General features: G+C 42.0%; 1 protein-coding gene across 1 annotated transcript; it reads left to right on the top strand.

Moving 5' to 3' along the window:
- The first annotated feature begins 248 nt into the window (after positions 1-248).
- On the top strand, positions 249-11983 carry RBX1 (ring-box 1). Its single transcript, XM_029963641.1, is given in 6 exon segments — positions 249-276; positions 279-325; positions 2600-2678; positions 9028-9098; positions 10385-10470; positions 11804-11983. Coding segments are annotated over 6 exon segments (324 nt in total). The 3' UTR covers positions 11817-11983.
- The last annotated feature ends 2932 nt before the right edge of the window (positions 11984-14915 follow it).

The raw sequence follows: 14915 nt of genomic DNA on the forward strand, positions 1-14915 counted from the left end.
CTGCCGTACGAAGCCTCAGACACCCACAGGCACTGCAATGATGACGTAACTGCGCGCGGCCCCGCCCTGACCGCGCTTGACGAGGCGCTCACGTGACTGCACCCACGTGACCGCGCTCCCGCCCCGCACTGCCGGCGAGGGGGTGACGGCGGGGGCGGGGCTCCGGGCCGCCCCTCCCACCCCACCCGTTCTTCCGCACCCCCAGCCCCGCCCTGCTGCGCACGCGTGAGCCGACTCACGCACCCAAAATGCGGCGCGCGATGGATGTGGACACCCCAGCGGCACCAACAGCGGCGCCGGCAAGAAGCGCTTCGAAGTGAAGAAAGTGAGGCCCGCCGGCGCGCTGCTCCGGCTGCTCCCGGAGGGACGGGGAGGGGCCGGGGTCGGCTCGTGGCGGCGGCGGGACGGAGGAGGGGGCGGCTACCCGCTCCCATCACGGAGCCGGGCGCCCGGTTCCGCACCGGCGCGGCGGGAGGGGGGGCGGGGCGCGGGGAGCCCTGGCGTGCGTCCGGGCCAATGGCTGAGGCGGGCCGGCGCACGTGCAGCGGGCGCTGGCCAATCAGCGGGCGCGGCCGGCGGGAGCGGGGGGCGCTGAGGGGGCCGCGCCGTTCGGGGGCTGCCCCTCGGGGGCTCCGCCGCTCGCTCCTTTCGGGCGCAGCCGCCCCGACGGGCCTCGGCTGCTCCATGCCCGGACCCTCTGGGCATTTCGGGACGGGCAGCAGGGGTGGAGTACTGCCGCCTCCCCGTCAGCCCCGGCCGCTGTGGCCCAGCCACCTGAGTTGTCCCATGTGCTGTGTAAAATGTAAATGGCTGTTGCTAACTTTTTTCTCCTCCATCGTCTCTAAATCGAGCCGTAACAACGCGTGTGTAGTCAGAAAATGCTCTCCTGTCACCCTGGCTTTGCCTGCTCGCTGAGAGCAACCATAATACTGCTCTTTGTCCAGTGCCACCAGTTTGTCAGCTGGATCGTGGTAATAGTCCGAGCCTGCTCACGAAGGCATAGAGAAGTAGGGGGAGGCTGTGTGGGCTTGTGTTAAGGTATGATTTGAGGAAAAGTGACCCCTGAATTGGATATCAGTAAACGTTTCCAGGGGTTCCCACTTGTAGATGAGTTTGTTTGCAATGCAGCTGCCATCAGTGATGATGGAAGCCCCAGATCTGTGCATGGCTGCAGATCTGTGCAGGAAGAGGTGTTTGCCCTTTGGAAATAAGGACAGATATAATAGCACATGTGAGGAGCAGGAAGTGGCACCGTGTATGTGTCAGTGGCATTCCTCCTCCCCAGCAAGGTACCAAGGCCTTTGTTACATATGTGGCTCAGTACAGGTCTGTGGGTCATCAGAGCAGATCACAATGGGACAAGAGATTAAATACCTGAGTGTGTGCGAGAAATAAGGGTGCAGAGAACTTTTATCTCAGCTGCCTTTAGGTGTGGATGAAGTCCAATAGACGTGAATACCTCAGCCAGAAGGCCAGCTAGACTTGAAGTTGGAAGATGGGGTGAAAAAATGAGATGACTAGTGATGCATGCCCTAAACGATCTAGTACTAGTGTGAATACTTTTTACATTGGCACTAATGAAAATTTGAAGTGCTTATCGAAGTCGGTATTGCTTATCAGTACTTGGCAATCTGCATTCCTCCTTCAGAGTCCCAAACTGAGGGAAAGCAATGAAAACATTGAGATGGAAATGGAACACAGTAGAGAAGATTTACTATAGTACATATACTAAAAAAAATTATAGAGGAAAAAAATCTAGACTATTTAAGTAGTAAATGACGATTATCCTGATTACCAGTACGATTATCTTGGATTGCTTTGAATATTGAAGGCAAGTCCATTTATTTAAAGAATTTACAAAAGGCCTGATTATGGATTTTGTGGGGAGGAATAAAAAGGCACTATGTTTTTCTACATAGTGTGTCTTAAAGTCCTCAAACTCTTCCCGTGAAGTAGCATGGGACAGTGATACTACTTTTCATATATATATATATATATATAAACAAAGTCTTTGAAAGGTTAATTTGGTAGTACTTTTAAATTTTTATATCCAGCCTTGCTGATAGATCATTGCTTATTAACCTTTTGTAGGGAAGATTGTTCAGCAGTCTGCAAAGAGTAGTGTTAGAGATTTAGTTCTTGACCCCAACTGCTCTGGGGAATGATTACTAGAAGAACTGCTGCAAATAGTGGGAATTCCTCTTAATAAAATGGCATCTGAATTGGCCTTTCTCCAAGGGACTGTCCCTTCCATCAGAATCGTGGATTTGGCACGAGCTACATCCTTGCCTTTGGATCTTGAGTAGAAATCCAGACATTTGCATTTGTTTCAAAAAAAAATAAAAAAAATAAAAAAGGAGAAACTGTGAGAGTTATCTCATTTCTGAAGTGGGAAGGAGACATTGGGTCTGGGAGGTTTGTCAGAGGAATGTAACCTGAACTCATGATGAAGAGTTACTCTGGACTTCTGCATTTATTTTTTTCTTAATATCCTACTTTTCTATTTAAAAACATACATGGGCTCTTGAAGAATAACAAGGATTTCTGTGTACTGTAAATTGAATCAAAACTGTTTTTCTTTTTTTCCCCCTCTCTCTAGTGGAACGCCGTAGCTCTGTGGGCATGGGACATTGTGGTTGATAACTGTGCCATTTGCAGAAACCACATTATGGATCTATGTAAGTAAATGGTTGGGAACACAGCTGACAGTTTGAACTTGTGTTCAACAGCTGAAATTTCCCCAGTCGAGGATATAATTCCGCAAATAGAGCTTTCAGTTAGGAACTAAGTCTTCTACTGAGCTCTATTTTATGTAACACTGAAGTCCTATAATCTACAGTTGTGACTTCTGTCCCCATACTGCTTTTCCCCTCCCGTTTTTTTTGTAAAGAGTAGAATCACTTGATGCCACATCAACAGACAAGATGATGTTGCTGAGTGTATTTTGGATGCAAAAAAGAGAAAAAGAAGTACTAGTAAAGAGCCATGAGGAATTGAAATTATTCAGGGTCAACAGACATTGCTCACAAAGAGAGGTATTACATTTTGGAGTTGGGGATGTTGCTATGAGTATCAACTTTTTGATGCTACTCATGAAGCCTTGTAACACTCTCTGTGTCTGGCCAGGAAAGGCATGGACCAGCAAATCAATCTGACTCATCATTCTACAAAACTTACCTTGTCTAAGTCAGTGTGTGTTATAGTAGGGGGAATTTTGTAGCCACCTAAAGAATTAATTGTTCATTTACAAAGGAGAGTAATCAAATCCCAAAATAAAAAACAATGCATTGCTACTATTGGTTTGATTTTATTTTTTTTCTTCCCCCCAATAATCTGGATGGTTCATTTCTATCACGAAATAGGTGTGAATGCATGAAGTCACTGATTTCAGTACTTTTAAGTATTGGTTATGAGAATAAACCCTTTTTTTCCGTCAAAACTGACAAGATACTGTTGGCACCATCTTGTTTCAGTCATGAGGGACAGAAGACCTTTTAATAAACCCCAGACAGAAATTTTCTTATATTACTAAGATATGGGGATAGTGGAACCCCCCAAAACAAGCCCAGGTACAACTGCAGTGCCTGGGGATGGCCTGTCATGATCCCATCACAGTATTTTGTTGCACTTTGTTTTTATGTTGTTGGCCTTGGAACTACATCCAATGGTAACTTACTGTCAATAAACCTGTGTGAAAATGAAATATATCACAAAAATGAGACTTCAAGTTTATAGTAACAGCTGGTGGGAGATGCACAATGTATTTAAATACATCGTATTTAAATAATAATTACAAAACTACTTTCTGAAATTTTGTTGGGTTTTTTTGGGGTTTGGGGGTTTTTTTATAAAGAGAAAACACTGGTCTGAAAATGGGTTAAGCAAGTTCAGTTCTCTTCTTTGGGACAGATATGTTTATATTTTGAGCCAGCTACTGCCTATCCATGCCTCAGTTTATTCTTAGTTAAAGGGAATGATAACATTAAAAGGAACAGGGATTATGAAATATACTGAGATCCTTTGATATAAAGATTTCCTCTTCAAGTGCCTTTAACCAGTATCATCTTGGAAATTAGTTTCAAAAGGAGGTGGACACTGGGCTACTACTTAATCTCTCAGGTTTATAATATATTAGAGAGGAAAGCATGTTGCTGGCAGGCAAATGGAATTTCAAAGATTTGTTAGAATGTAAGTTACATTTATAGAAGTTACAAATATATAGAATAAGTATATAGAATCCTTTAAATCAAGGTAATTACTCACCATAAATGGGATGCATTGTAAGGTAGTAGATGCTGCTGTTTCATTCTATAAATCTACCTCAAAATTGATAGTGCTTTCCATGACAGACCAAATACAGTCTCATGTGTTTGCTAATTTTTTTATAAATAGCAAATAGGACATATGGGGATGAAGGAGAGGTGTGGAGGAGCTGAAAGAAGAATGGACAGATGCTATTTACCAGTGATGAATTTTGTTTGTTGGTTCTTAAAAACAAAACAATTCAAAAAGTCCTACCAAAATGTGGGTGGGGATTGAGAGTATATAGGTAGGTTAGGAAAAACAGTAAAGGAAAAGGGCATAGGTATTTTTTTTTCTTTTCTGAGTTGCTCAAGCATTACTTGTTATTAATTTGTGTATGAGCAGAGTTATGAAAAGCCTGGACTGCAAATGACAGACCAAAATTGACAGTATACAGAGTAGAAGGGATATCTAAATTGGTATTCCGAGATCAGTGTTGGCTCTGGATTTACTTACTTCCTTGTTACAGATCATTAATGTTGTTAAACAACCCTTTAATTAGATTTTCAAACATAAGATGTGAAGTGATGGCAAATTGAGGAAAAATTAATAGAATGTGAAGGGAAGAACAACACAAGATTTGATTTGAGAAAATGCAGGATACAAATGTCTCCCACTCCTAGCGACGAAGGGGAACCTTGAGTGGGAAAACATTAAAAGAGTGATAAGTAATGCCAGCCATGGTAATGGAAGTTTGTTAACATTATTAAGTCAGGCATCAGTGTTAAGGTATCCTGCAGTTCTCCTTGTGCATGTGCCTTATGACTGGGTAATAGTGTGGCTGAAGAATTCCCTCTGCCCTCTGTTTTGTATTCAATGTACAGAAGGAATGAGTAGATTTTCAGTGTTTTGGTTTCATTCTTCTCTGGAAAGACCCAGGTCCTGTTTAGACCTTACTTTAGCCTTTGTTCAAAGGCTTGCTCTCTGGTGCTGTTATTGCAGCATGGTAAATTGAGGAGTGTTGCCTAAACATTGCATTTAGTATATTGGATTATCTTCAGGTCTTAAAATATGGAATGTAATATTGTAAGGTGATTGGCATAGTTTTGAACTGCAGAAAATGTGCCATCAAAATACTGTGCCCTTGCTTTGACAGTGAGATGCAAAGTACCATGTTTGATATTCCAGCCTCACAAAATAGTTACTTTGCATAGAATCCAAAGAATCTCGGAATGCTTAATAGATTGAATATTTTTGGATTTATGAGAAGAGTAAAAGAATGGAACTAAGTATTTGTAGTTGCTAAGTCATAAGTAGGAGTGGAAGATGATAGCTGTGTACATGTATTTTGGGAGTGTGATACTAATAGCAAATACTGAGAGTCATATTGTAAGTAGAAGGAATCAGATGATGATGTGATATAGGGGAGCTTACAATAAGTATTTAGTAAAATCTGCAGATCATTTCTAAGTAACTGCAGGGAACTGCAAGGGGGAAATTCTTAAGTTTGAAAAAGTAAATTGAAGAGCTCATTCAGCATTCTGGGGTACTAGACTAGGCCAGAATAGGCTATGTCAGTTGGAAGGACCTACAGCAATCATCTCTTCCAACTTCCTGGCTGCTTCAGGGCTGACCAAAAGTTAAAGTGTGTTAATAAGGGCCTCTTAAAGACTGACAGGCTTGGGGCATTGACCACCTGTCTAGGAAGCCTCTTCCAGTGTTGGCCTGCCTTCTATTGCTTTGTAATATCCAGACTAAACCTCCCCCAGTACAGCTTTGCACCATTCCCATGCGTCTTATCGCTGGATACCAGGACAGCTGCTCCTCGTAGGACAAGTAATAAGTGTAGTTAAGTTTATTAGCCTGGTTATTTGGTTTTTCTGTCTATTTTCTGAGTGTTGTGTTAGCCAAACTGTGTGTATTTATTTATTTCTCTTCTTCCCAATAACTTGATCCCTTCTTGACAGTTTTAGGAGGCAACATGAATAAAAAAAGGGAAAGCATACAGTGGTTACCCTTGCTTAAGCAGAAACAGATTTGAAGAGCTCTTATCAAATTTACCAGTGCAGTGGGCTGGTTTTGTAGCTGCAAACAAAAGCAATGTACTTTACTTCTGTTACCTCCTGTTATGGCTACTTAAATCCTGAGATACAGAAGATTTCTGCAATAGAAAATGTATAGAAAGTGGGACAGTTATGATGCCAGGATTCAGAAGCTGCCGTTATATAAGATGTATTTCCGTAACTCCCTGAGTTGAAATGCCTCCCTTGCATCTTTCACAATTATTTACAGGTATTTCAGGTTTTGGCTGTATCTTTCTGCCCTCACCTCCAGACACTCTGTCAAAAGCAAGGCAACAGAAGAGTTGTTCAGTATTCCTCCATTACCTGTTACTGTCTGACTCTTACTGCTTCTCTTGGATCAGCAGATGGTAAATAGCTTCTCTTTCAGAATCATCAGCTTTCATTCTCTGACAGATACTGTTCATGTGTTTTATTTCTTTGTTGATATATTGTCCTTTTCTGAAATGAAGCAGGTAGGAGACCAAAAAGTGGTTCAGCTTTCAGAAAGCCCTTTTTTGGCAGCCAAAGGTAGCAGTGCCAGCAGTGGTCTCCAGCCTGTTTGATGAGGGAGTTAAATCTGGGTGTCTTGTTGGAAAGGACCTTACATCAGCACTGGAGGACTTCTCCTCAGCTATTTCCATGGAAGCTCATCTGTCCTCTTAAGCTTTTAGTACTGTAATGCTTTAGACTGTACTTGCTTGTCAGAGAATGTTTGAGTAAGACTAAAATGAATTTCAGTGATGCTTTTCTTCCTTTCCTAAATCACCTTTCTTCCCTCTCACTCCCAGTCAAAATGCAGAGTCCTTTAAAACCAGAAACAAAAATTTATAATTGTATTCCAAAGCATCCAGCTCCCAGGTTAGGGCCACATAGAGAGGGGAAAAAAAAAAAGACAAAATGGCATAAAAATGGACTTCATATCTAATATGCCCAATGTTTTGTTTTCAGCAGGAAAAGAAAAGAAACAAAATAAGTGTTTCTTGTGTGCTGGAGCATTTTCCTTGCTTTCAGCAGAGACTTCCTGAGCTAAACTTTGCTTATCCGTTGACTTTTCTCCTTCAGATGAATGCTCTCACTTTTTTCTACTACTCCTCACCATTTTCTACTATTCCTCACTATTCAGTTACTTTACAGACTCATGCCAGGTGTTCAAAACTTAATATAATACACCCCATGATCATGAGTCTATACTGCAGTAACAGTAAAATTGTTGCATCAATCTCAGGTGTAAAATCTTGTGCAAAGGTAATTGAAGTTCTTCAAGGGTCTTGAGCATCTTCCATTTTCTTAATCAGTTTTAGTTTTATTGCTCTTTGTATTGAGAGCTTCAGGAATTAAGACATCAAACATTTCAGATGTACTGGATTTTGTTCTCCTCTATAGGCAAGTAAGGGATTGAGCTTTGGATTTCTGCTGTGGTATATCACATTGATGTAAACCACAATAAATACACTTTCTTTCAAATCTTGCAGAATAGCTGCTGTTACTGAGTTTCCTTAGATGTCAGTTTTTGTTTTGAGTAGTTCCTCACGACTAAGGTTAACTGACCTCTCTCATATCTCAGAAAAAATGGGTCTTTCTTTTATTTTGTTCCTCCCCACACCTGAAAAAGCATGAAAAAACAAATAAAGGGATGAATAGGACAGAGCAAATAGAGATCACATTTTCTGAGCCAAACCTGTGGGGTTTGAAAGTTTTTGAATCTGAGCATATTCAAGCTCACAGTGAACATAGAATTAGAGCTCATTCAGACATTGTCTTTGCCAGGGGAAAAAAATGATCTGCAAAACAAGAAAGCAGCAAGCCTGTGTGTTGAGTTCTAAGCTGATTGTTTATCAGCATGTCTTTTTAAATCATTAGGGCTTGACTCTTAAAGAAAGCGTCCTTTAGCAGGAAGTAAAATGTTGGTCTCATAAGTTTGTGCTGCTGACGGTGGAGGAGTTGGAAATATCCTTTTTTCTTCCGAAGTTTCTTCTTGAGGTGGAGCAAAGTGAATTGTTCAGGCTCTAGAATGGAGAACCACATTGCAGGATTTATTTTCTCACTGCTGTTCTTCCTTCTTGCCTTACTCTCTCTTGTCTCCTTCATCCACACCACCTGACACAGAAGCCCAAAACATAACCCAAACCCATAAATAGTTGGGGGTTTTTGTGAGGGTGATCCTGGGTACTTAGCTCCAAGGTATAAAAAGTATAAACCATAAATTTTTAAACTATTGTGTGCTTTTGGGGTGTACTTACCTATCACAAGACTGCAGAATAAAGACAGGCAAGCTCCAGATTACATGAGCAAAGTAAATTATAAATAGAGTACATAATGTCTGACAAGACAGTGAATTTATATAGAGAGAAACCTGGGTAAGAAATTTATGTAGCTTCAACTGATCATGAAAAGATATCTCTTAAAATACAGGAGGAAAAAATTAAAAATATTTATCCCTGAAATTTGGGAAGGAGCCATGTTGCCAGCAGATGAACTATGTACTCTTGCCCTCTGGAACTTCGGAATACTAAAAAAGTAGAGGAAGAAGGAAATCACAACTAAATATATTTTGGTCTGGTACTTTTGGAAAAACAGTACACATTAAACCACAGCTCTTGGCCCTTTCTGATGTAATAAATCTCCCCCTGCCCTTACTTGCTAATAGGAAGAAATCTATCAGTTGGTGTTGCATGCACATCTTCTACTCCTGTGTATATCTGTTTAATCTTTGTTTTCACAGGCATAGAATGTCAAGCAAACCAAGCATCGGCTACCTCTGAAGAGTGCACAGTTGCATGGGGCGTCTGCAATGTAAGGAAAACTGTTTTATTACTGAGCTCATGTGTGGTGATGCTATCCCCCTTTTCTGAAGACTCAGGACAGAATGAGTTCTATGAAAGGTCTCACATAATCCACCACAAATAAGAACTTCAAACTCCATATGTTTAGTAGAATTTAGAAAGGAGAGAGAGAAGAAAATAAAATGAAAGTTGGAGAGATGTAATAAGGAAGACACAGAAATGAAGGGAGGAAGATAGACCTTTACTTTTTTTTTTTTTTAAGAATAATAGATCTTTCATTCTGAGCATAATTTTTCTGATCAAGGTTTGCCAAGGAGCTATGCCTTTTTTTTTTTTTTTCCCCTGGTAAAAGGATTAATTGGATGTCAGCATGCTTGATTGGTCTTCATGCAGGCTGATTCAAGGAGTCAGTGTGAGGTAACTACATGATTTGCTTCCAGTTTTGGAGGAAAATCTAGTTGATACTAATGGTTTGTCTCCAGCTCTTCCAGTGTGTTGCCATATATGCTCCTTTGTACATGGTCCCACCAGCACGTGAACTCCAAACTTGAATATCTCTTAGCTAGCCTTGGCCTGAGTTGGAAGATAACATTTTCCATAATGAAATAACTTCCTCTGTTCAATCCTCACTAAGCTGTGGGATCGAGTTACAGCGTGATAATGCTGGAACAAGATTATAAATGTTGCAATTCTGGTTGCGGAGGACAAGAGCAAAATTTTTAACCATGTCAGAATATTCTAGTGTCCAAATTATATTGTTGTGTGCAAGAGTTACCACAAGTGGAACCTTGGTTTTAAGTAACTGTATGGAGTATTGAAAAGGGTGTCCTTATTAAACACAGAGTTGGTTTTCTTCTTTCTAATTTTTCAAATTCCTTTTTATTCAGGCTCTGGTTTCTCCTGAAAACTGACAGAAAGCTTCCTTCAGCATGTATACATTCATATCATCCCTGCTACTCACTCTGAAATCCTCTCTTTTCTTTCTGATTATGCTTCTTACCAGCATCTGCTCTCCCAATTTTAGCAGCTGCTAAACTCTGTGCTCTCTCCTTCATCAGAAGTCAGTCAGTTGCCACTGCGTGCACTGTGGAACAGGCTCCCTGCTGCCATTTTACGAATATTTCTCCCCTCTCTGAAAATGTGGATCAGTTCCTTGGTGTTTACCAGCGAATTGGCTGATCAGTCCTTCCCACTTTTGCCTGCAAACACTTGCTACTCTCTATTTGCCGTGGTAACTTTCACACTGAGATATCTTCGTGTGTTCTGAAATGATGTGATCTGAACTTTGTCTTCCAGCACGCTTTCCACTTCCACTGCATCTCTCGCTGGCTCAAAACTCGCCAAGTATGTCCGCTGGACAACAGGGAATGGGAGTTCCAAAAGTAGGTATCCTGCACAGATGTCAAGATGAAAAATCCAATTGTCCTTCTGTTAATATAAATGATCAGTGTAAGATTTGTGGGGCTGAGGGCATAGTTGCTGTCGGGAGAGGCTTTTTCCTCTATCTTGCTGTATAGGGACCTTTCCTTAGCCTCCTGGTGCTAAATGAGCTCTGAAGGAAGTCCAAACAGCTGTGGGGTAAGTGGGAGCTGTTAAAAAATAGTGATTTCTATTGACATTCCCTCTAAAGGATGGAGAGCAGAAGAGAAATGGAATTCACTAAAAGTGGAGCCTCAGGGGAATGCTATACTGCCGTTTGAGCAATTTAGGTTTAGAGAATTACCTGAATTCAGCTGCTTGGGTTCCAAAGTGTTTCTGCTGAGGTGCCAGACATCTTACTGGGCCCCTCTGTTATCTTGGTGATTTCGTTTATAACTCAGAGCCTCAGAGATTGATATAGCTGATTTCCTAGCATCTGGAAATCAAGTGTCCATGTAACCATTGCTGCAGCTCAGGCCCATTTAGTCATAATTTCTGTATTGTTTTTGGTTTGTATTTTTCAAAGGTCTGTTGTTAGAATAGTAACAGGAGATCAATTGATAGATTTTTGAGGGGTAACTGTATTTTGAGAGGTATTGAGGATAGTTAGGAAGTTTGCCTGACACTCGCTTTGTTCTGCACAATTTATCCATTAATCTTTTCTTGACTGTGGATTGTCCCTCTCCCCACCTCCTTTATTAAAAAATTACATTAATTCTAATCAGAGTCCAGATGGAAACAAAGCAAAAAAGATAAAAGTATTGAGGATTGTCTTTGGGATCTGGTTCACAGTCAGTTGCTCAAATCATCATTAACATGACAACTCAAGTACCATAGTTCTGATACTAAGATGTTTTAGTGAACACACAATGAAAATTAAGTCCACGGTGCCTGGCTAGTGACTTAATATTGCATGGGCAGCGTGATGAGAAATGGAGACATGAATTAATATCTTCTGATGCCTGCTCAGTGTTACTTCCAGGGCTATGACAAGCTTTGACCTTGTTTTCATGCAGGACATATTTGAACTGGGATTCAGGGCAAAAGATGATGATACTGAGGATCTCTTGCACATGGTATTGTGGATTGCTCAGGCTCTCTTCTAAGTGATGTCTGGATAGACTTTTAGGGGAAGTGAAATGTAGAGAACTTCCTAAGATTTCCCAACATAGCATTTCACCTTCATCCCATTTACATGTTAATTACATTGTGGCAGAATGAAAATAAATCCACCCAAATCAGCACTACCATGAATTGTAATTTTTAAAAAGTCATTAATATATTATCTATTTGCAGGTATGGGCACTAGAGAGATGGTCACCACGCTTCTCATTATGTCATCAGACTCAGTTGTTCTTGTCACTGTGGGTTTGTTTTAGCAACGTGGAAAGTCAGTAATGTATACGATTCTTCTTTCAATCCTAATTTCTTTGTTGTACACCACTGAATAAAATCTTGCTGGAGCTTCCTGTCAAAGTTTTTTGTCTTGTGTTCAGGAGTGGGCAGTTGGAGCATGAGGGAGGGGAATTATCTGCAGACCAGGGACTTAAGCTAGGCTTAATTCTTTATTTAGCTGGGCAGTGCTTCTTGTTGCTACGCCAGGCTTTTGACTGAGTTTGATCCTACTCCCACACAACTGAGAAGCACACCTGTGGCTCACCGAGGTCAGCGTTGAACTCCACCGTGTAGTGCGATGGGTGCAGGACTTGGCCTGGCTAAGAGTAATTTGTGCAACAGCATTTCATGTGGACATGCTTTCTTACAGCTGAGTTGAAATGATGATCTATACAATTAGGGGTTGTGTCATCATTAGAAAGTACTCTCTTGCTTCTGCCCTTGCAGAAGCTCCCCTGCTGAGGAAATTTTCTCCAACTTCCCAGTTCCAGTGGTTTAACCCTGGGGAACACTGACTGTTACTTTCTGTCAGTGTTCATAAAGCACTTTCATGTGTCAGGTGAAAATAAATAGAAACTTCATGTGCTAGATTGGCTGGAAAGCTAAAAGTATGCAGTGTATGTACAAACTAATTTGTGGTTGGCTTTCTACTGGTATTTTTCCTAGTTCAAGACAAACTGGCCCAAAATTGTTCCTCTGAAAACTATATGATGTTCTGTTTGGTGTGTCTTCTACCAAATGGCCTGGTATCCTGCTCACAGCATCAAATTTTGGCCTTTATGTCAGAAGCCTCAGCAGAGCTGGGATCTCAAACAAGGTCCAAGAAATTCTTCCAGCTACAACAGGCTGTGTCCCTTTGTGCCAGCAGTAGTAGACATGGTAGATTTCTTTCCTTGGCTGTTCATGATGCCACCTTTGGATCAACACTTTTGCTAGTTATTGAGGATGGAAAATTTGATAGCTGATACTAAACATTAGTGTACTGTAGCGATAGGGGATAAAGATGGTCATTGACAGAGCCAAAACTCACAGGTTTTTCAGTAATTGCTGGGGCTTGCTTTAATCTGCAGCAAGTAAATGCCAGGATTATTTTGTCAGCTGGTATCAGTGCTCTGAAATGAGATGGTTCACTGTTTTCCACCCTGAAGAAGAAAAGAGGAGCAAGTAGGATCAGGAGAGTTTATAGACAGTTTATTTACAAGAATTCTTGGTAGAAAGTCCATCCCAAGTTTGCCAGTTAGTTTTGGTGATGGAGGCAGGAATGGAACAGAAGAGAAGGAATGGAACAGATGATCTCAACAGTAGTCAAAGTATTCATCCAGGCAGCAGGGTATCCAGGTTAAATGCCATTCCCTGAAATTTGAACTCCTATTTAATGTCCTGTCCAGATGAGTGAAATGACAGATGTGTCTGGTTTTGATTGTCCATTTTGTTTGCAGTATTTGGTTTTTCAGGACCTGGAACCCAGATGCTCGCTGATTGGGGAATTTATATCCTTGAGAACTTTGTTTTGGGTCCAGCTATGTCATTCTGATTTGTCCCTCTTAAGTCTCTGCATAGTGCCCTGAGCATATTTTTTTGGCTGGGGACAGACACATCAGGCATTTCAGACACATCAGGCATTTCCCTCTTCTTAGTGGCTTCATGTGCATTTGCTTGAGGCTGTGCCTGCAAAAAGACAGGGGGGGTTGGTATTTTTTATTGCCTTTTTTTTTTTTAATGGATCCCTCCAAATGGCTGGCTACAGGCACTCTCCCCACACACCCTTCGAACCTCTGCTCTGCTGCAGTGTGTAAAGCCCTGACTGGTAAACTTGATTTCAGATTGCTTTTGTAGTGTCTTTCCCAAACCTGATTTTCCCAAATAGAAAAATATGGAGTGTAAAGCACCAATTGCTTACAGACCCAGGAAAGAAAATCCTTTTTCAGCTGCTGCCCATTGCAGTGGCCCTGCTGCCACTTCCCCTGTTGCCATCCACAGCTGCTCCAACATTGGGCTGCCGGCAGCCCCGTCTTCTGTAGCGCATTAAGGGTTGTGTTTGGAGGGAGGAGGAAAAGCTTCAGTAACCTTAGAGAGCAGCACTACAGCACAGGCAGTGCCAGGTGAAGGTATGAGGGATCTCTTGTATCCGAGGGATCTGTTTTATCCAAAGGCACAAAGTGCCCCATTTCCCCAGGGCATGATTGCTCACCCAGGCTGGCATTGCTCTGTCCTGACTTTTACTGTTTGGCCTCCATCTCTGCTAGGCATGGTGGTGGTGGAAGGAAGAAAGGCCATGCATTCCCACTGCCTTTTTTCCTAAAGCAACAGTAATTTTTAACTGCAGCTGCCCCTTTTTGCAATATATGGAGAGCTTTTTGGGGAGGAAGGAGGAAGAAGGCACATTTCTAAGTATCCTGGGGGGGAAGTAGGTGTGCAGGAGAGAAAAGACACTGTCGGTGCTGTTTGCCCGTCCTAAAAATGGAGAATGCATCTGAACTGTGGACCCAAAAATAAAATCAGGAGAAAATGACAGTTGAAACTGCAGAGAGCAGCATATCCTGCAGCTGCCCAGCTTAGAGAAAAACAAATCACTGGTAGACCCACTGTGAAGCAGAATGCAATTTTGACATTTCTGATTCTTTCTGCAAGTTTGTCAACCGAGGTGAGCTGCATCCTGAGCAGGCCCTGGCAGAGAGCAGCCAGAACAGAGCAGACCAGGCAGTGCCTTCTTTCTCTGCCTTTTGCAAAGAAAACAATGAGCTCCAGGTGCTGTGTGGCATCGGCTGTGCCTCATGCACCAAATCCCTCCATGGTCTTGCATTAAAATGCCAGAATGGGGATGATGTGACACCGAGATGGCGCAGCACGTTGGGCTGCATGGAAGTAGGAAGGGACAAACGGGACTTTCCCTGTCAAAATCGCACCACAGACCATGCATTAAAAAATGTCAGGCTGTCGGGAGTCTGCTGGTTGAAAAGTGTCTGATGGCTGAGAGAAATGGCTGAAGCCTCAACCAGTTTTCCAGGCTTGT

The sequence above is a fragment of the Manacus vitellinus genome, unplaced genomic scaffold (genome assembly GCF_001715985.3).
Source record: "Manacus vitellinus isolate BGI_N305 unplaced genomic scaffold, ASM171598v3 scaffold_5_pilon, whole genome shotgun sequence".
NCBI classification, from domain to species: domain Eukaryota; kingdom Metazoa; phylum Chordata; class Aves; order Passeriformes; family Pipridae; genus Manacus; species Manacus vitellinus.